Source organism: Lampetra planeri, chromosome 43 (genome assembly GCF_965212315.1).
Source record: "Lampetra planeri chromosome 43, kcLamPlan1.2.h2, whole genome shotgun sequence".
NCBI lineage: Eukaryota > Metazoa > Chordata > Hyperoartia > Petromyzontiformes > Petromyzontidae > Lampetra > Lampetra planeri.
In genome coordinates, this window is record NC_136149.1 from 5,729,222 (window position 1) to 5,752,178 (window position 22,957).

Below are 22,957 nucleotides of genomic sequence, written 5' to 3' on the forward strand. Positions count from 1 at the left end.
CCAGGTATCGAACTCAGCTCGCTGGGGTAATAGCGCGGTGTGCTAATCACGTCCACGGCTCAACTCCCGTGTTTATATACATTACCTATATATATACTGTATGTGTGGATTCTATATTTGAAGTTTTTGTGACTGCAAGGATCCATATTCTTTGGTTCTTTCGGTAAAGTCACGTAGGTGAAATAAAATATATATAATGCAAATAAATAAATGTATTTATTTCTTATATTCTTGGTTCTTTCGGTAAAGTCACGTAGAAGACAAATAATAAAGTAATATAAATATAAAACAATAAAAATTCTCACGACGTTTCGACTGCAACACAAGCAATCATCATCAGGTGTGAAATCCACAGCAGTCACGAAAGCTTTAAATCAGTATTTTTATTTTTAGTTAATTTTAAATAAAAATAAAATACAAATAAATAATAATAATACAATTTTATTTTCGTTTATTTTACATTTTGTATGTGTGGACTATAATTTCAGAATTTTTGTTTTATTTCGGCCTTGCTTGGCGAGTGCTTGGATGGCCATTTACACCCCTGAAGTGCCTCTTTATAGTCGGGAGAGGCCAGTCGTAATTTCCATTGACATTCATGACTGTGAGGGATGGAAACGACTTGGGGAGGCTTTCGTCCAGCCGTAGATAGATCATGCCTGAGGATGATAATATAGATGAATGTGCTTCTCCGTTTTCAACATTCAAACGGTACAATTTAATAACAACGTATTTCAGAAACATAAAAACTACGAAAAAGTACTCGATTCAATTTTAAATCTTAATTTGGAGCTTTCGTGACTGCAGGAATTATTCTTTGGTTCTTTCGGTAAAGTCACGTATAAAGATAAAATAATAAATTAAATTAAATACTAGCATACGACGTTTCGATTGCAACACAAGCAATAATCATCAGGTATAAATTAAATGGAAACACAAATCTAGTATACTTAGAAATGTAATGTAATACAACAGAGAGTCGGATAACATAACAGTCAACACCCTATCTAGTAGTATTACATTACATTTCTAAGTATACTAGATTTGTGTTTCTATTTAATTTATACCAATTTTAAATGTTGTTGTACGATCCCCGGCGTTAGCTGGTTGAGTCGCCTGGGGGTTGGAGGCAGCCGTGAAAGTCGGAAATGTCAAGCGAAGAGGAGAGGGAAGAGGAGAGCAGGAAGATCTTGGCGCAGATCGTGGAGCTCAGCAAATGGAAGGGCATCTTCCAAGCGCAGGGGTAAACGCATCGCGAACGATCGCCAATTCACGTTTACGCTGGAGCCGTCTTCGTCAGTCGCAATCTATCCACTGCTGGATGCATGCATCCGTCTTCACTTTATACATTTGTAATAAGAGCATATCACGACCATCAAGGCATCTCGAAGCGCGTTCCATGTGCTGTGATAACATATGCACGAATGTACAACACTTAGCATGCATGAAGTACAATCCATTAAATTTCGATTAAAAGCTTTCGTGACTGCAGGGATTCATCTTCTTGGTTCTTTTGGTAAAGTCACGTAGAATAGAAATAATTAAAAAAAAAATCTAATAAAATAATTCTCACGACGTTCCGGCCACAACGCAAGCAGCCGTCCTCAGGAGGAGAACAGGTCTGTCGAGAAGACAGCGTCTGTTCTCCACCTGAGGACGGCTGCTTGCGTTGTGGCCGAAACGTGAGAACTATTTTATAATATTTTATTTTTATTTTATTATTATTTCCATTCTACGTGACTTTACCGAAAGAACCAAGAAGATACAATCCATTAGTTTTCAATTTTGCACAGTGTACTCTTTGGTTCTTTTGGTAAAGTCACGTAGGTATAAAATAAAATAAATCACGACGTTTCGGGCGCAACACAAGCATGCTTTCCCACCTGATGATGGAAGCTTGTGTTGCGATCGAAACGTCGTGTGATCTATTCATTTTCTACCTACGTGACTTTACCGAAAGAACCAAAGAGTATGGATTCCTGCAGTCACGAAAGCTTCAAATCGAGTTTGCACAGAATGTATGTTTAACTTATTTCGCACCGTACGTAGTCAACCGTGCTAATCGGAGGTACGGTTGATTTAAAAAAAAACAGCAATGTTCCATTTCAGATATTCACCACGCCGCTGCTGAAGTTGTCGACGAGAGAGACTTGTAGTGTCCGTGAAAGATGACCGACTCACATTGCCCCGTGTGAAATGCGCACTATTTGTCTTGCAGACCCAGCCCCAAGGACGATCTCGCAGAAGACGAAGCAGTTGGGACCGAGGTGAATGCAGAAATTGGCTGTTCGACGTTGAAGCAGGCATTTTATTTAACACTCTCATGCATTGCGCACTAATACGGGACACTTTTTTAAATCCTTTATATTAAGTTCGCTTGCTTGCTTAGGACCGTGCAAATCTTTCGGTCGTTTTTTAACCCACTTCCCGTGATCCAATCGAGGTGACATTTTCCACACAGATTCGTTGTGCGTGACAATTAATGTTCGTGAACATTTTTTTCCAAAATTTTACACTTTTTAGGACAAAAATATTATATTTAATTACCAATTGCTTAATGGTGCAATGCAATCATCTGACCCATAGGTGGCAGCCATCTCAAGCCAGAGGACGAGAGGACTCTAGCCGCCACGCATATAAAGGATTTATTGTGAAAAACATTGTTTTTACGGGTTATACTTATTAGAACTGCGTTTTGTGTTTAGATTATTGTCCTCCCCACCCCCGCCCATCTGATTTGCAAGGTTGGCTACGTACGGTGCGAAAGACGTTACACACACACACGTATATGCGTGTTGTTTGTCAATGTCCAAATAGGCGTTTCATTGAGCTGAAGATGTAACCCGCAGTGTGAGGAGCTAAGTCTTCACCCACTGCAGAAACGGTTTCCAGCTATTTAGGTAACAGATTTATTGGCAACCTTTATATACATCGGGTTAACACGTAGGCTTTCGCGACCAATATTATTCATAATCAACGTTTTTGGGTTAGGTCGCGTTATTTATATATTTATATATATGATGACGTCACCCTGCTGCTGCTCTATTTAAGACGGGGAGCAAGAGCAGAGCCTCACCATTCTGGCGAATTTCCCGATGATGCTGGATGCAATTACCAGCGAAACGTCGTACTACTCAAAAAATGTAAATGTTGTGGATTCACTCTTCAACACACCGGTGGGCTAAAGCAGTGAACTATTTGTCTTTTGTCAACGTGACACTTTTTTGCTGATTGGCCGTGTCGAGTGGTGGAGGGTTACGACACATTTATAAATAACGCGATCTAACCCAAAAACGTTGATTATGAATGTATATACATCGGGTACGAGCACGTGGAGATGGGGAAACTCATTTGCAAATAGTAACACACACACAGATCAACCAGTTAGACACATCAACCAGTTAGACACACCAAATACCTGAAGTTAAACAGACACAACGAGCAACGCAGGCAATGTAAACATTCAAAGAGACGTCATGAAACCCTGTTCAAGCGGAGCCAGAGGTGTTTCTTGCTAGCTGATAAAAAACAAACATTTGATCTGCGTGAACCAAACATTGAATCAGTGTTTCACTGTAGAGAAGCAATATTTACTTGCCTCTTTGGTTCTTTCGGTAAAGTCACGTAGGTAGAAAAGATAATAGATCACGACGTTTCGATCGCAACACAGGCAATCGTCATCAAGTGTGAAACAAACACAGCAGGAGGACTGCGGCAACAAGAGTTTATGTAGGATTTTGGTGGGACCAACCCATGGGTAAGTGGGTGGAGCTAGAGAAGGAATGTTTTACGTAAATGTAAATGTGAGAGATTAGCATGTCAATGTGAGACGGCCCAGCCACCGGTTGGTGTGCCAATGGCAAACCTCTTAAGAGTAAAAGATACACATGTTGAGAGAGAGGCACAGAGAGAGAGAGACACACACAGAGAGTCACAAATAACAGCTGACGTAGGCAGGTAGGATGGAAACATCACAGTCAGTTAAGACTTCACCTGGTTAATAACGTCCTTCCAACGATTGCTCAGTTTGTACCCATCCTCTCGGTTGAAGTTGTGTCTGTATTTATATATCTGGATGGCCTCATGAACACATCTCTGAAGGTAGCCGGTGGGTTTGCAGAGTACCTTCGTCTTGGAAAAGTCAATTTCGTGTGAGCCCACTGCGTTAAAACAATGATCAGCAAAGGCAGAGGTATTGGTCCTACCGTGTTTCAGATCTGCCTTGCGTTCACGAACGTGGTTCGAGACATGTCGTTTCGTTTTCCCAATGTAACTGTTGCTTCAGCCACAACTTAGTTTGTAGACACCAGGGTATTGCATGTCAAGAATCACATCCTTTACACAAGAGATCAAATCGCGGATTGTGTGTACTATGTTAAAACGAACCTGGATCTTGTGTTTGTTTAAGATTTTAGAAATCGTTTTGGTAACCCCTGCAATGTATGGTAAAGGTATGGTTTTGATTGGGTCCTCAGATGGTTGTCTCCCCATGGTTGGGGCTACAGCTTTGCGGATTGTACGGTCAGAATATCCATTCATCCTGAGGGCTTGGTGTACGTGCTCCAGCTCACTGCCGAGGTGGTGCTGGTCGGAGACTATGGTGTAGTGTTTTGATAAGGGAATTTTTCTGGGCTGGATGGTGGTGGGAGTCAGGCTTTAGATAGGCATCCGTGTGGGTGGCTTTCCTGTAGACAGTGTCCCAACGAGCCATCAGGTCTCTTCTCGATCAAAACATCCAGGAATGGTAGCTTGCCATCCTGTGTGAGAGATTAGCATGTCTCACATTGACATGCTAATCTCTCACATTTACGTAAATAAATCCGTCTCTAGCTCGGCCCATTTACCCTTGGGTTGGTCCCACCAAAATCCTATTTAACTCTTGTTGCAGCAGCTCTTTCTCCTAAATCAGCAGTCCTCCTGCTGTGTTTGTTTCACACCTGATGACGGTTGCTTGTGTTGCGATCGAAACATCGTGATCTATTATTTTTCCTACCTACGTGACTTTACCGAAAGAACCAAAGAGTATGGATTCCTGCAGTCACGAAAGCTTCAAATCAATATTTACTTTGCTCAAGTAATGTTCCAGCACAATCTGTGCAGCCCATAGGTGGCCAACCGATACGAGATGATAAAGTTACACCAGGTTACATATTTAACTCTGCCATAAAAAGTTGCGTATGAGGTAATGGCCCTTGTTCACAACGCGTGGAGTGAGAGGCCAGAGAGTTTGCACATCATGTCGACATGTTGGTGCAATGTTTATTTAAAACACGTCAGAGCCCGTTGGGTCCAAACGTTTATTTTTGACAGACTCCAGGGACACAGAACGATACAGTCCACATGTAAATAAAGCGGTCAACACATCTAATGTTACATCGGCATGGACATTAGAGAAAGATCAAGACAAAATTCACAATCAACAATGAAGCAATGACGACGAAGTGCGGTTTATTCACGTGTTTGTAATTTGCTAACAGGATATATTTTACCAGTAGAACAGGATATCTATCTGATAATGTGACAAAGTTGTCAAATTATAAAAGTCGTGCGAAAAATGCCAGGATCTTTTGGGGAACATGCGATGTTGCATCGGAGGACCGCGATTGAAGGTGCTGGCTAGGGGGGAGAGGCCTTCATGCAGCAGTGGAATTGATCATGGTTGATGATGAGCATGGTGATGTTGCTAGCAGTGGAATTGATCATGGTTGATGATGAGCATGGTGATGTTGCTAGCAGTGGAATTGATCATGGTTGATGATGAGCATGGTGATGTTGCTAGCAGTGGAATTGATCATGGTTGATGATGAGGATGGTGATGTTGCCAGCAGTGGAATTGATCATGGTTGATGATGAGGATGGTGATGTTGCTAGCAGTGGAATTGATCATGGTTGATGATGAGGATGGTGATGTTGCTATTGAGGTGCTTTGGGTCACACTATCAAGGCGACGCGTGGCATGTTGCAAGTAGCCAAGGATGGGAAGAGATGGAGATCCACGACTGTCAGTCCCCACACATGATGATGTTAACGTGCTATAAAGTTTTAAAAATTCGCAGAGAATTGCGTAAAAACTGGAGTCGACTCATTTTTCACGCTCGCCTGGGTGGTGGTGGAGGGGGTGTTTGGGTCGATCAGGGACAAGAGATCCGTCACTGTGCGTGCTTCTCTGGTCAGAGCGAAGAGCCTGAGGCTGGAGCCGAGCGGGAGCATGGGGCCTCTGCTTCCCATCCCGTGCTGGACACAAGCCGCTTTCTTGAGGCCTCGTGCGTTCCCAGCCGCAATCTGCTGTCTGCCGCACTGGGAGGGGAGGCCATCACATTGCAGACAGCCTCGGTGAGGTCGCCCTTCGGGGCACTCGGAGCTAGAAGTTACGCAAATCTTCTTGGTTCTTTCGGTGAAGTCACGTAGAAGGGAAATAATACAATAAAAAAAATTAAACATGATAAAATATATTGCTATATTATTTTATATTATCTTATTTTATTATGTTTTATTTATTTCTATTATTTTATTATTTCCCTTCTACGTGACTTTACCGAAAGAACCAAGAAGATGAATCCCTGCAGTCACGAGAGCTTTAAATCGAAAGTTACGCAAAGTCAACGGGCTCGCACGCGACAAACGTGTAATCCGCCCGTGATGCTCACCGGAGAAGCGGACGATTACATTTCGATTTAAAGCTTTCGTGACTGCAGGGATTCATATTCTTGGTTCTTTCGGTAAAGTCACGTACAAGGGAAATAATAAAATAATAAAAATAAAACATAATAAAATTTCGATTTAAAGCTTTCGTGACTGCAGGGATTCATATTCTTGGTTCTTTCGGTAAAGTCACGTAGAGGGGAAATAATAAAATAATAAAAATAAAACATAATAAAATTTCGATTTAAAGCTTTCGTGACTGCAGGGATTCATCTTCTTGGTTCTTTCGGTAAAGTCACGTAGAAGGGAAATAATAAAATAATAAAAATAAAACATAATCAAATTTCGATTGAAAGCTTTCGTGACTGCAGGGATTCATCTTCTTGGTTCTTTCGGTAATGTCACGTAGAAGGGAAATAATAAAATAATAAAAATAAAACATAATAAAATTTCGATTTAAAGCTTTCGTGACTGCAGTGATTCATATTCTTGGTTCTTTCGGTAAAGTCACGTAGAAGGGAAATAATAAAATAATAAAAATAAAACATAATAACATTTCGATTTAAAGCTTTCGTGACTGCAGGGATTCATATTCTTGGTTCTTTCGGTAAAGTCACGTAGAAGGGAAATAATAAAATATGATAAATATAAAACAATAAAAAAATTCTCACGACGTTTCGACTGCAACACAAGCAATCATCACCAGGTGTGAAATCCACAGCAAGAAAATTTGAAGAAGAAAAAAACGCCACTTTTTTCAAATTTTCTTGCTGTGGATTTCACACCTGATGATTGCTTGTGTTGCAGTCGAAACGTCGTGAGAATCTTACTGTTTAATATTTTTCTTATTTTATTATTTCCCTTCTACGTGACTTTACCGATAGAACCAAGAATACACATACCACATGTTGCAAACTCCTGATTATATCAGCAAAACTTCATTCTTCCACGTTGCACTGTTCACTTCGACGTTGCTTAACTTTTTCTGCCATGAATTCCTAGCGTCCTCTAGGAATTCTCACGACGTTTCGACTGCAACACAAGCAATCATCACCAGGTGTGAAATCCACAGCAAGAAAATTTGAAAAAAGTGGACGATTGTTTCTCCATGTATCTGTCTCTCCAGATAAAACCATCAGCCTCGTAGCTTTCCAGGAGTGCAACATTCCAGCAACTTTGGTTCAACGCAAGAAAACTGTGGACCGGTTTCGTATCAAGTCATTGACTCATGGTTGATGATGAGCATGGTGATGTTGCTAGCAGTGGAATTGATCATGGTTAATGATGAGGATGGTGATGTTGCTAGCAGTGGAATTGATCATGGTTAATGATGAGGATAGTGATGTTGCTAGCAGTGGAATTGATCATGGTTGATGATGAGCATGGTGATGTTGCTAGCAGTGGAATTGATCATGGTTAATGATGAGGATGGTGATGTTGCTAGCAGTGGAATTTATCATGGTTAATGATGAGGATAGTGATGTTGCTAGCAGTGGAATTGATCATGGTTGATGATGAGCATGGTGATGTTGCTAGCAGTGGAATTGATCATGGTTAATGATGAGGATGGTGATGTTGCTAGCAGTGGAATTGATCATGGTTAATGATGAGGATGGTGATGTTGCTAGCAGTGGAATTGATCATGGTTAATGATGAGGATGGTGATGTTGCTATTGAGGTGCTTTGGGTCACACTATCAAGGCGACGCGTGGCATGTTGCAAGTAGCCAAGGATGGGAAGGGATGGAGATCCAAGACTGTCAGTCCCCACACATGATGATGACTCATTGACTCAATGACTTGTTTGTAATAGGCAAGGATGCTCTCTTTGTTCAAATGTGTTCAGCTTCATGTCGGAAGATGTGTTCGCTTCTGCGTCGTAAATCAATCCACGGTGGCGTTATGAAATCGTCGTAAATGCGCATCCTCAGAAATTGGACCGTCGTAAACCAGAGTCCGCCTATAATATAATCATTACATAATCAAATGTGTAGGGAGGAATATAAATAATCAAATTCACCACATTAAACAAAGTATATTGTCCACATCCCATCAGCCTTGCGGCCTTCTGAGAGTGCATGTGCTGACATTGTTTCACGCAAGAGCAATAAGAATAATGACGATGCCCTTCGATTTATTTATCCAGAAAAACCTTACCGAGTCGCTGACTCGGTTTGTCCATTTTCCCTATTGAGTGTTTGGCAACCCAGAGATCATCTTATAGAGCATTTAGGGCACAGCAACACCTCGCTGGTCTCGCCAAGGAGCATAAACCACCACGTCAACTCCGGTCATTCTCGCAGCAGCGGCTTTTGGCTGGCCATCGAACAAAGATGGTCACCTCATCGTGCGCTTTCAGACGCGCTTCTGAGGCCGTCTGGAACGCTCTTCCTTCTGATATTAGGAAGCATACTGGAGCTGTACACTTTCAAATCTAAATTGAAAACACTTCTTTAGAAACTGCTTTTTGTGTTCAGTTTGTTGTCCTTTCCCCTGCAGCTCCGAGTAGCACGGTTGACTATGTACGGTGCGAAAGAAGTTCAACATACATTATGGTGCAATATTTGATGACACAAACTACCCTTAATTTTCAGTTAATATTGAATGTTAAGCAAGAACAATAACATATATGTTCTTCCCAGGAGCTAAAGAAAGCGCTGTTTGGATCCGCGGCCATCGCCTTCCCATTGGCGTGGAAAAAATCACGGTTCCTGTTCCGAGAACCAAAGTCGCCACTTGGATACGCACTGATCACAGACAGAGTAAGTAGGAGACCCACTGATCATGGACAGGGGGAGCAGTCACGAGCAACGCGACAGGCCATGGTTGCGGAACCTACGTCCTGCAAAATCGAACCACAATTCAATTCACACGACCCCCTCCACAATTCACACCACCCCTACTACAATTCACTCCACCCCCACCACAATTCACTCCACCCCCACCACAATTCACACCACCCCCACAACAATTCACACCACCCCCACCACAATTCACTCCACCCCCCCCCCCACAATTCACACCACCCCTCCCACAATTCACACCACCCCCACCACAATTCACACCACCCCCACCACAATTCACTCCACCCCCACCACAATTCACACCACCCCCACCACAATTCACACCACCCCCACCACAATTCACTCCACCCCCACCACAATTCACTCCACCCCCACCACAATTCACTCCACCCCCACCACAATTCACACCACCCCCACCACAATTCACTCCACCCCCCCCCCCCCCCACAATTCACACCACCCCTCCCACAATTCACACCACCCCCACCACAATTCACACCACCCCCACCACAATTCACTCCACCCCCACCACAATTCACACCACCCCCACCACAATTCACACCACCCCCACCACAATTCACTCCACCCCCCCCCCCCCACACAATTCACACCACCCCTCCCACAATTCACACCACCCCCTCCACAATTCACTCCACCCCCACCACAATTCACACCACCCCCACCACAATTCACTCCACCCCCCCCCCTCCACAATTCACGCCACCCCCACCACAATTCACACCACCCCCTCCACAATTCACACGTCCCCCGCTACAATTCACACCACTCCCACTACAATTCACACGACCCCTGCTACAATTCACACGGCCCACGATGCCACGTGACACAGCTTTTGGCTGTAAAAGACAACAGTTATGGGATATAAGTGATGCAATTTCCTAACATGTCAATTTCAGATACAATTCAAAACACGTTTTTCTCGGATCATCCCAAATGTTTGTTTCTGGGCTCAATTTGCGTTTTAGTCTTTTTTAAAGGTCGATCCAGTGATCGAGAGCACACCTCTATAGCCTTGTGTACGATCCGTCTTTCTGTTCGCACAGGCTGGCGCAAGGGGCCTACAGATGGTGGTGCAGACGTACATCGTCAAGCACCTGCTGTTCACGGCTGACGGCCACGATGCCGACGACGTTCAGTGGTAGAGCCGCCAGCGACCACGCCGGCGTTCGCCTGCACACTGACCTCGACCTGGCGACTTAACCGGGTTATTGTGTGTGGCAGATTGATGGTCACCAGTGACTGCACGCGCACACAAACAATGCAGTGAAGGATTCCAGGAGGTAGAGGTGGGGGGGTGTGATGCCTTCTCCCATTGAGACCCAGAAAACTGGAAATGTATTTGACATTTACCAGGAAAATGTCATTAACAGTTTTTTAAAACCTTCACATTTTGGGAAGTTTCTAGATCCACCTCTGTGATGACGGTGGTGGTGGTGATAATGGTCGTGGTGGTGGTGATATTAATCGTGGTGAAGGTAGTATTGATGCTGATGGTGTTGGTGATGAAGATGGTTGTGAAATTCATGGTGGTGATAATGATGGTGATATTAATGATGATGCTGGTGGTGGCGATATTTGTGATGGTGGTGATGATGATGGTTGTTGGTGGTGGGGATGATGATGATGATGGCCAATCCCTGCACCCCACCCCCATCTGCGCAGCCTCACGTCAGTGTCTGCTCGCGAGCAGAGCCGGGCTCTGGCGGAGGCTCTGGCTGACGCGCTGTGCAAGAGTGCTGGCGGGGGCGTTGGCCCCACGCGCGTCTGCCTCGCCACCCACGACGACTACGTCGGCGGTGGCGACGGCCGCCTCGGCGAATACCGCTCCGACAAGGTCACCGAGACGGTGAGCGGTCCCTCTCTCCGGAGCCGCCACCACCACCACCACCTCTTAGAGGGAGCGCCTGGGGCAGAAACTCTGCCCTCGGTGCCCTTGTGGTACGTACGTTGAACTTCTTTCGCACCGTACGTAGCCGACCCGTGCTAATCGGAGGTGCGGCGCTGGTGGCTGCTGGGGTCAACGAGGGAAAGCGGCGCAGGGGACGCTGCTCGTGCACCTTTGCCCACTTCACATGAACTGATGTTTGTCTCGCGGTCGCATGGCGAACAGCACGTCAGCTCCCGAACGTCCGGGTAACGTTTTGTTTACTCGCGAGACGAGGTTTCAAACTCGATCCGGGCGGCCTGAGAGGCCACGGTATAGCGGGGTGGCTATCGATGCCGACCTCCACTGCGCCACCGGCGTCTTTTACTAATACGGGGGGTTACGTGCGCAGAGAGCATTGCAGCGAATTCCATCGTTGTACCGTACGTCTATGCTCCCATAGCCTAGGTTTGGTTTTTTTTTGCTTCGACAGCTCACACTGGCGAGCGTGGTGAAGTATGGTTAAATAATTCTAGATTTGAAGCTTTCGTGACTGCAAGGATTCATACTCTTAGGTTTTTTCGGTAAAGTCACGTAGGTAAAAAATAAAAGTAAAAGTTAATAAAAGTAATAATGGAAATAAAATAATAACGTCGTGATTTATTATTTTATTTTATTTCCATTATTACTTTTATTAACTTTTAATTTTATTTTTACCTACGTGACTTTACCGAAAAAACCTAAGAGTATGGTTAAATAAACCCAAACGACGCACTCGCGCCGTCGGAAGGCCCTCATCCGTCAGTGGATTGCGAGGGGCTGTCACCGCCTTCTAGGGCTTTGACCGACGCTCGATTAACACGCCGCACGCCTTTCTGAGAGGGGAAAATAGCAATTCCGAAAACGCGGACACGGTTTTTTTTTTAAGCCACGGCTTTGCCTTTGCTGCGTTCGCGTTCTAAACATCGCCGTTACCGTCCCTGTGCAGCTGCGCATATTTGAGTTCGCCGAACGAGAAGACCTGCTGCGCTTCCTGAAGAGACATCTGTCCTGCGTACGACTCGCACGCATCGTTCACGTTGATCACTCACCTTCCTGAGCTCATTTGCACACACTTATTATCATTATTGTTGTTTATTTTCTTCGACTGTCGTGGCGGAGTGATTGATCTAAAATCCCATGATGTTCTGCAAGAGCTAGAGAGCTGATATCGAGCAATAATACAGTCAAGGCAATTATACTGGTAGGAACCACCTGGTTCCACCAGCCCACAGGGGATTATTATTGTGTCCGTCCGTCCGTCGTGTATCCAAAAATGGGAGGGGTGGGGCTGGGTGGAGAAGGGAGGTTGGGGAGGGGCTGGGTGGGGAGGGCTGGGTGGGGAGGGGCTGGTCACCCCGTGGTGCCCTTATAAAACTCAACGTTTAACCTACTCACGCCGGCTTGTGCCCGCCCTCAGAGTCGGGCATATTTGCGGAATACACCACGCCGCCGTTGACCCTGGCCATTGACCGAGCAACCCAACGTTCCTACCAGCTCCCTCCGCAGGAATGTGTTAATTCAGGGGCCGATGGCACAGTGGTTAGCGCACTGCGCTCTGAACCCTGCCTCCTGAGTTCAATCGCTGGCCATGGCCAATGGTAGCTGCCTGGACGGGTTTTGACATCCCCCTGTTGAGCCCACACTGGCCAACGTGGTGCTCTTCTTTCATATGGCCGATGAAGAGCAACTACTGTTACCGATCATCTCGAAGGGATTTAGCCATTCAATTGCTTTGTTGGAGAGTTGGTAAATTGCAGCTTCGCCAAACCCACCCGCCACATTCAGGTTTGTATTTGGGGCAGTGCGAAGTTAGACGCTCCACGAATTGGTGTTCGTAGCCGCAGTCTCACGCAGGATGGGAGAGTAGTTTTGGTTGTTCTCCACTTGTGTATTTGGTGTCTACCGCGCCTCCCGTTGTTTGTGCGGATCTGGTTAAGCGCTGCCCGCTGATTCTGTGGATTAGATGGAAGCCGGGCAGTGTGGTTGTCGCATGGGTGGAAAAAAAACTATTTTTCCAGCGGCACGCATCGGGTTTTTTCTTTAATACAATTAAACCCGATTTCGGGGAATTAAAACCTGGTTTAATGAATACGAAACTCTGATCCAAGGCTTAGGCTGCTTCCTCGTCGGTGCTGCTATCGTACTCGGGGCCGTCGGGCACGGGGTAGTCGTAGAATGCGGCGGGCAGGTTGGTCTTGATGAACACGAGCTTCTCCTCCACAATCGTGGGTGACAGTGAGTTCCTAAGCTTGGAATGGATGAAGCCCATCGTTGAGAAGTGCGATTCTGCAATTAGAACCAAGTAAACCGGATTTCTCCCAATCTCAGATGATCGGGTTTAATATAATAAGTATAACCAGTAAAAACAAAGTTTTTCACTATAAATCCTTTATATGCGTGGCGGCTAGAGTCCTCTCGTCCTCTGGCTTTAAATGGCTGCCACCTATGGGTCAGATGATTGCATTGCACCATGAAGCAATTGGTAATTAAATATAATATTTTTGTCCTTAAAAGTGTAAAATTTTGGAAAAAAAATGTCACGAACATTAATTGTCACGCACAATGAGTCTGTGTGGAAAATGTCAGTTCGATTGGATCACGGGAAGTGGGTTAAAAAACGACCGAAAGATTTGCACGGTCCTAAGCAAGCAAGCGAACTTAATATAAAGGATTTAAAAAGACAATTAAACCCGATTGTAAAAAACCCGACTGTGCCACCCTTGGGTTGTCGTCGTCAGGCAACTCCCTACGTGGCCAACACCACGTGGCGATGGCTGCATCCAGCAGTGCACTGGCAGTGGCTGAACTTATTATCGAAATGACACAATGGAGAATGCACACCCACAATTGGCCGTGCCTCCCAATAGAGCCTTGTGGTTCAAATAGCAACGGTGCACAGGCAGCAGCAGCATGAGCCTGCCTTGTGCACCCAGTCCTTGCAAGTGGTGCGGGGCAGCGCTGGAATGACCTGTAGCCGTTGCTGCCAAGATCAGGGCTTGATACAGGGGCTTCCAGACTCCCTCGCGATCCACCACCATGGGCGACATGCTGGGTTGGGGGTAGGCCTTCATCCAGCAGTGGATTGTTTAACGGCACCTTATACCTTTTTTCTTCTTGGTTCTTTCGGTAAAGTCACGTAGAAGGGAAAAATACAATAATAAAAATAAAACATAATAAAATACAATTCTCACGACGTTTCGGCGACAACGCAAGCAGCCATCCTCAGGTGAAGAACAGGTCTGTCGGACGCTGTCTTTCCGACAGACAGACCTGTTCTTCACCTGAGGACGGCTGCTTGCGTTGTGGCCGAAACGTCGTGAGAATTGTGTTTTATTATGTTTTATTTTTATTATTTTATTATATATCATCATATAATATTATATATTATTTTATTATTTCCCTTCTACGTGACTTTACCGAAAGAACCAAGAAGATGAATCCCTGCAGTCACGAAAGCTTTAAATCGAAAAATCATCATTATTATTGTTGTTGCATATTGATAGATATCGAATAATGATCTTTGCGTTTTGCAACCGTGCCGCATGCATCACTGGTCACTCTCCCCGTGGTGGTGGTGGTGATGGTGGTGGTGATGGTGGTGATGGTGGTGGTGATGGTGGTGGTGATGGTGGTGGTGATGGTGGTGATGGTGGTGGTGGTGGTGATGGTGGTGATGGTGGTGGTGGTGATGGTGGTGATGGTGGTGGTGATGGTGGTGGTGATGATGGTGGTGATGGTGGTGGTGATGGTGATGGTGGTGGTGGTGGTGATGGTGGTGGTGATGGTGGTGATGGTGGTGGTGATGGTGGTGATGGTGGTGGTGATGGTGGTGGTGATGGTGGTGGTGGTGATGGTGGTGGTGGTGATGGTGGTGGTGGTGGTGGTGGTGGTGATGGTGGTGGTGATGGTGGTGGTGATGGTGGTGGTGGTGGTGATGGTGGTGATGGTGGTGGTGATGGTGGTGGTGGTGATGATGGTGGTGATGGTGGTGGTGGTGATGATGGTGGTGATGGTGGTGGTGGTGATGGTGGTGCAGTTCCAGGATTTCGGGAGCCACGGGGCGATCTTGTTTCTGTACAGCGCGCTGCTGTCCCATGGCGTGGGGAGGTGAGTCCCACGTGACGCACCGTGACGAGCCGACCTCATCCGTCAACGTGTCGGGAAGTGACCCTTCTTCACAGCGCATTGTTGTTAAACTACCGTACAAAGTCAAGGCGGTGACGTAAATAGAGTAAGGGGCCGTCCATAAATGACGTCACGCGATTTTGGACGATTTTTTACCCCCCCCCCCCCCATCGTCACACGACGTCACAAAAAGTCAGACACCCCCCTCAAATATGACGTCACAAAGCTCTGTCCCCCCCCCCCCCCCCAAAAAAAAAGACATGCTTCAAATCGCTTTAAACGATTGTCATTGTAGTGAGTATTTAATGTGGCGCTGCACTCTGATGTTGTAGGAGAAAACATTTATTAAAAAGTCTATTTAATTAAGTAGTACGTGTTGCCTATATTTATTTAAAGTTGCGCATTTTGATGTGACGTCACATTTCTCAAACCACCCCTCGTCACAAATGTCTGACCCCCCCCCCCTAGCTGCGTGACGTCATTCATATACGGCCCCTAACAAATGCTGGACCGTGCCTTTGATGTGTTTGGGTCGACTTTAGCAAGAGATTTCTTTGGAGGAAAGTGCACGGTTCAGCCGATACCACGCACAGTGCGGAGTAATTGTGTAGCGTGGATTCCATGTCCCGTGTCACACGGTGCAGGGTACTGAGCGACTGTGGCCACACTGCATCCCATCTCCTGCAGCTGCATCAAGGCAGCTACGAATGCGCACAGGTAGTACGGAACCACACGCAAAGAGATTCAAAACACGCATCTTCTTTCCACACTAATCGGTCCGTCCCGACACTGGTGATCTCCACTTTCCTCGCACGTTGAAGGCAAATGCTCATTCATTGATTTGGCTAAAGATGTAACACGGCCCGCTCCTTTGAGACTCGGCGAGGCTTTTCTGTGCAAATAAATAGCATTGTTATTTTGCTACATTTAGCGGTTTGTGACCAATATTTAAAAGGCGAGAGATGTATTCGCTCTAAAGAGAAACCAGAGTAAAGTACTCTCAGTTCTTTCTGTAAAGTCACGTCGGTAAAAAAATTAAATTTAAATTAATAAAAATTAAATAATAATACATTTTAATTTTAATTTCAACCCTCGGAAAATAATAATAATAATACATTTTAATTTCATGTTTTTACCTACGTGACTTTACCGAAAGAACTGAGAGTATGAATCCTTGCAGTCACGAAAGCTTCAAATCTAGAATCAGAGTAAAGTAGTTTAACATAGGCTTTCACGACCAATATTATCCATAAGAGGTTTTTTTGGGTTAGATAGCGTAAATTCTGGCTGTCGCCTGATGAGGCTGGTTGTAATTACCAGCAAAACGTCGGACTCAGATTGTAAATGTTGTAGGTTTTCTATACAACACACTGGTGTGCTGAACTAGTAACGAATGGGCATGTTTTGTTATGTGACAAACCTTACTATTGGCTGTGTCGGCTAGTGGCAGGTTTAACGACACATTTATAGTTACGCGATCTAACCCAAAAACACTTCTCTATCATGCAGAGTAAAGTAAATATTGAAAGACTGCCCACACATAATAACTGGCTATACCTCCATGCCTCTCATCAAATCACCGGGAATCCACCCGGTCTGGTAAGAGCCACAACAGCCTTTGGATGGGTGACCACCATACAGAAGGTTGTCAAAGGCGACTGTGGGTCCGTGCTACATCCTAAAAGGAACCCAGATGCCACATTGGCACCGCCGCTGGAGGCGGCTTGGCGTGAGGACCGGGGAACTGGGCCCGATGCGGATTTCCACTGCAACATCCCTGGGGCCGTGCCGAGCCAGGCGCTGGGCCTTCTGGGCTCGCTGGTGTAAGGGAGCTCTGCGTGCTTTTCACCGTGGCCGCCCCTCGGAAATAGTCGTGGGATTGCGGGTCAACGCAGAAAGGAGACGCTGTCAATGGCATCATTCGCATAGGTCAACAACAACAAAAATCATGGCAGAAATGGGTTTTTTTTTAGATATTGGCTTTGCCTAGCTGAACCTAACCCAAGTCTGCATTTACCGCCAAAAATATGAATAAATTTCTAAACATACTATTAGAAATATCCCCCCGTTATCCATCATCTCATAATAACGCGGTGGCATTTGGACAGTTTATAAATCACGAATGTATTAACGCCATCGTCATCATCAGTCGCTGTCGATCCAGTTGCAGATGAAGGGTTCCCCACGCCGTCACCAAGCACGACGAGCGCGTTGGTGCGAAAGAAGTTCGTCACACATGTTATTCTTTGCCAGAGGAGTGTCCGCAAAGGTCCGGCGGCAATGACCTTTCTCCGTGTGCAGGCCCTGGTGAACCTGCTACTAACAGGGCAGGCGAGTCCGTCTGTCGTTAACGGAGACGCGGGTCTTGGCTGGGATGATGAGCAGCAGCAGCAGCATCATCGGCAGGGTCCCCAGAGCCGCAGTGAAATCGGATTCTTGCGTTGGAGCAGGGAAGACCGTGAACCAGAGGCAACACGACAGGTCGGAGCATGGTCACCCCCAACACTCCCCATGTCCCCATAACCAACGGTTTCCTGTATGGACGCATCAAATAAAGATGCAAATTGACGAACGTCCATCAAGACGCGAACGTTCGATCAAAAACCTACACGTCGATCGTGATCTGTTAGTAAACAGGTGGCGCTATGTAATCATGACAGGACATCAACAACACAAAGACATAATAAACGTTTTTGGGTTAGATCGCGTTATTTATAAATGTGTCGTAACCCTCCACCACCCGACACGGCCAATCAGTAAAAAAAGTGTCACGTTGACAAAAGACAAATAGTTCACTGCTTTAGCCCACCGGTGTGTTGAAGCGTAAATAACGCGATCTAAACCCAAAAACGTTGATTATGAATAATATTGGTCGCGAAAGCCTACGTGTTAAATTGACTCCCTATGCTAATCCCTCACAGTAACATAGCCACTTCCGTGCCCTCGTTTAGGAGGCCGCTCTCCTATCTAACAGTTACATGCTAATTTCTCACATTAACATCACTAGCCCAGGCCACTTCTTTATAACCCTTGAGCTACATCCATTTTAAACCTTTTAAAACAATCTGCCTCAGCAGTAGACCATGCTTTCCCACCTGATGATGGATGCTTGTGTTGCGCCCGAAACGTCGTGAAAATTTTATTATGTTTTTTATTATTATTTTATTATTTCCCTTCTACGTGACTTTACCAAAAGATCCAAGAATATGAATCCCTGCAGTCACGAAAGCTTTAAATCAAAACTCCCAATACTGCGGTTGGTCAGCCAGACCCATTAATGCAACCACGTCAGAGCTCAACAACGACCACAATGTTTATTTTTTGTGATATTTCATTGGCAGTGGTGGGCAAGCGTGGTGAAGGGGCGTGGTGCTCAACACCCACCCCCTCGTGTGCCTGTGCCGGCTTTCATAGGTGCTCGCTAACAGCACCCCTTGCCCCCCACCCCATCCTCTTTCTATTTTTTTTCTCCCCTCCTCGCCTTGCCTTGTCCTTAAAAACACCCATGCTCCCATCTGTTGTCGCTACGTGAGTGGGGCAATGAGCACCGCGCCTGGGGCTGCTGTCCGCGGAATTTCTGTGCCCCCATCCCTTCTTTTTCATGGCTTGAGCTCTCTTCTCTTCCTCCTTGTCTTCTCTCTTCCTCCTTCTCTTCCTCCTTTCGTACGGCTGCGGACATCGATGCAAAGCAACGACGTCAATTTCACATTCAGGCGGTCGAGCCAGATAACCGAACTCGGCAGGAGCAGCGGAGTTGTATTGCCGCTGTGATGCTGTCTCCTCCGTATTTGTGGATCGGGCATTGCATCGCTATACGTTGCACGCTCTGTTCTGGATGGCCACAGCGGCACGCTGGAGAGTTTTTAAATAAAAAATGTGTGCATCAGGTATCTTCCATGGTTTGTGCGGATGTGGTTTAGGGTGGAGCATGCGCTTCGTGGAAGATCAGACCGGGCACAGAGCTCGCTCTCTCTACCAGTGCTCTTGTTAAACAAACAGCACTTGATAATTGTTTTTTTACTCTTCTTTCTGGCAACAAAACTGACACCTTTTTACAAGGAGTCATGTTTGCATAGACCACAATACAACATGACTCCTTGTAAAAAGGTGTCCGTTTTGTTGCCAGATAGAAGGATAAAAACCCAATTATCATATTTTTACTGGCAAATGAGGTTCCAATGGTGTAAACAGCACTTGCCCCAACAGCCCGTTAAAGGCTACACGGGGGATCTTTGCCTTTGTGTTCCCGCAGGTCGGCAGCATGCTCAAAACCCCGCGCCTGCCCGTGTGGCTCTGCAGCGTGAACGGGCGTCTCGGGGTCCTGTTCTGCGGCAAGCGCTCACTGCTCTCACACTGGCGCGCGGAGTGCCGCTTCAGCCTCTACTACTGCAGCGGCAGCGCGAGTCAGCGCGCTACCGTCAAGCTCACGCTGAGTACGTCATCCCCCCTCCTCGCACGCTGTCACTCCGCGTCCCGACACGCCTCCCGGTTGGAGCACGTTTGGCTACGTACGGTGCGAAAGAGAGTTCGACGTACGTACGACCAAGCAAGGCCCTTTCGCCAAAAAATGACGGTCGAGATTTGATTATTTTAAAGGTGGCTACTTATTCAATGATGCTGCCCTCCCCCTCCCCCCCAATATCTGGAACTTTCTCTTTGACCGTCTGCATTGCTAACTCCACCGTGCCCCCCCACCCCACCGCCCCCCCACCGACCCCACCATATTCTGTATAATCAGAAGTTGATTTCCCGAGTAAAGGGCATTGAGATAAAAAGCTCTTTTTGAATGGCGACTCAGCCATCAATTCCATGATTACAGGTGTAGGAGTGTTACGGAGGGGCTGTATACAATGGGATCTAATGGGGAAGAAACACAGTGGGCGTGGCTATGTCGGTGCACGGGCAGGTGCTCCCAGCGACGTCCGCATCGGGCAGCCTGGGGGGCTGACTCGGAGCTGGGATCCCCCGGGGCCCCACCCCTCAGCGGGGGGTTTGGTATAAAAGGGGATGAGCCGGAGGGCTCGGGGAGATATGTTAAGCTTAACCAAGTGAAGACCGAAGATCGTCCAGATAGGGCCCTGGACTCCCCTGCATCGCCGCCCTTATCAGGGCCGCACAGGACCGAGCCAGCGGCGTGGTCCCGAGAACCAGAGCCAGTGCTCTGGGACTCCGGGTACCGTAAGCCCGACTTACCAGTGTCGGGCCAGATAGCCTCCCCTAGCCCGTTAGTGGAGGACTAGGAGGTAGGTTAGGTATAGCTAGCAAGTGTATTCCCAGCTAGCCGGGTGAGGGGGCCGATACCCCCTCCAATGTTGTATGTCCGTGATTGTGCCAACTGACGCGGAATAAATACGTGTGCCTCCAACCCCGGCGTCCAAGAGATATTACATCTGGTGACAGAAGTGAACAACCACGAACATGGACACGCGCCGGACAGCTCGAGCCGGGGTACCGGAGGCTGAGGACACCGATGCAGTTGTGGAGCACGAGACGGCTGAAGAAGGCATCGAGCAGCCGGGGCTGGATGCATCCACACCGCAGCATTGGGATGGGGGAGATCCGTCGACAGATGGACTGCGGCAGGCTCACGCTAAACTGGCGGAGCTGCTGTACGCTGCTGCCGCCACGCTGGACCAGATCACACGGCTGGGGGCTGGTGGACCGCCACGGGGCGACGACAGCCGACGACCAGCGCGCCTTCCCGCCATCTCAACGGAGCCCAACTTCGAATCTCCCGCCATTGCCGCAGCAGCTGCTGAGGGCGTGGCCGGCCTGAGCCTCGCGTCCGACGTCGGGCGTACAGTGGCTGCCGCGTCATCACCAGCGGACAGAGCATCACCACTGGTGCGACCGGCGATGCCATCCGTCGTTCGCGCCGAGGCCGAGCAGAGTGACGGTGACAACGGAGAGCGACCTTCCACGGCGGCCGCTGCGTTACACCAAAGGCTACCTCCACTCAAGGAGTTTGTTGGCGAGGATGGCGACTGGGGCGGCTTCCAGCGGCGCTTCCTCGCGCACCAGGAAATGGCGCAGTGGACAGATGCCGAGGCTCTCCGCGCGCTGCCGGCGCTCCTCGACAGCGACGCCCTCGCCACTCTTGCATCGGCACCGAAGGACAAACGCTCCACGCTGCAGATGGCACTGCAGCTGCTGGCTGCAGTCTACGGACCACCGTCGGACTGCAGGCAGCTCTTTTATGATCGCCAGCGAGGTGCAAAGGAGTCGCCCCTGGCGTATCGTACGAGTCTCCTGGCACTAGCAAAAACGGCCTTCCCACGAATGGACAACGAAGGCATGGACGCTATGGTGACCGAAAAGATCCTCCTGCTGGCGGACGACTTAGACATCGTCGTCGTGGCACAGGACGACGCAGAAATGTGTTCCCTCCAGGCTGCACGACTCCTCCACGCCAACCTACTCTCGCAGCGACGGAAGGCCAGCAAGGCAGCGACCGGGCGTGCTGTGGCTGCAGCCACACTCCCGGCGGAAGAAATTTGCGCCGTCGATCGTCAACTGCAGCAGAGAACGGGAGTACGGGCGGGCCGGGACGGGTCGAGCCGCCTCGACCATCCATCGTCGTCGCCAGCGCTCCCGCGCTGTTACAATTGCGGCATCCGGGGCCATGTCGCCTCGGGGTGCCGCTCTCCTCGGCAGCGCGGGACGACGCCTCGACAGGACGCCGGCCCTCCTCCCAAGCTCCATCAACATAACCCGGCGAGTCGCGGCACCCCTCATGTTTGGCCCACGCACACACCCGTCACACACTCGCACACCGCAGCGAACGGGGGGCCGACATTGCACACCGTCGCGCCAACACGCACCACTGTGGGGACTCATATCGAACCCAGCCAGTGGTCCGTGTTGGCCCATCGCGTTGTGGCCGCATCGTCGGGATCGTCAGCCGTTGTGGGGCACATTGACGGGGTTGAGGTGCGCATCCTGGTCGATACGGGAGCATCGGCGACTATCATTTCTGAACTAATTTACAATATTCTTCCTGTCCAGAGCCGTCCTTTGCTGCCCGTTAACGTTCCATTCTATGCTGCTAACGGGGGCTCACTTGGCATCATTGGACAAATTCGAGCGCAAATTTGTATCGGTGATATCAAATTATCTGGCCCGATTTTTGTTTCCTCCTCGCTGGCGGTTCCGTGCCTGCTGGGGACGGACTTCCTGGGCAAAATGCCGATTCGTATTTTGATCGACCAGGGCTGCATTGAGCTCCCGTCGGGCCGACGCATGGCGTTTCTGCCGTCCCCCGCTGTGGGTCGGACGGCGTTCGCGACGGTACCGGCGTTCGTAGAGAGAACGGTACGCGTACCGCCGGGGGCACAAATGTTGGTGCCTCTTAAACTTCGTCGGCCCTTCGCTAAAGGCATTGGGGACCAGGGGGTTCTGCTGGGGCCGTCTAGGGCCGGGGTTAGTGGACCTCATTTAATTCCGGCCCAGACCATCGTTAA

At 47.9% G+C, this 22,957-nt stretch overlaps 1 protein-coding gene across 1 annotated transcript in view; it reads left to right on the forward strand.

Moving 5' to 3' along the window:
• The window catches only part of LOC144732627 (inactive ubiquitin carboxyl-terminal hydrolase MINDY-4B-like), a 34,107-nt gene that overhangs the window by 4,348 nt on the left and 6,802 nt on the right, over positions 1-22,957 (forward strand). The window contains 11 exon segments of the mRNA XM_078614126.1: positions 1,104-1,243; positions 2,219-2,267; positions 6,175-6,333; positions 9,284-9,403; positions 10,510-10,604; positions 11,129-11,312; positions 12,319-12,384; positions 15,409-15,479; positions 16,142-16,214; positions 17,799-17,978; positions 19,750-19,930. Of these exon segments, the coding sequence (XP_078470252.1) occupies positions 1,149-1,243; positions 2,219-2,267; positions 6,175-6,333; positions 9,284-9,403; positions 10,510-10,604; positions 11,129-11,312; positions 12,319-12,384; positions 15,409-15,479; positions 16,142-16,214; positions 17,799-17,978; positions 19,750-19,930 (1,273 nt within the window). The 5' untranslated portion in view covers positions 1,104-1,148.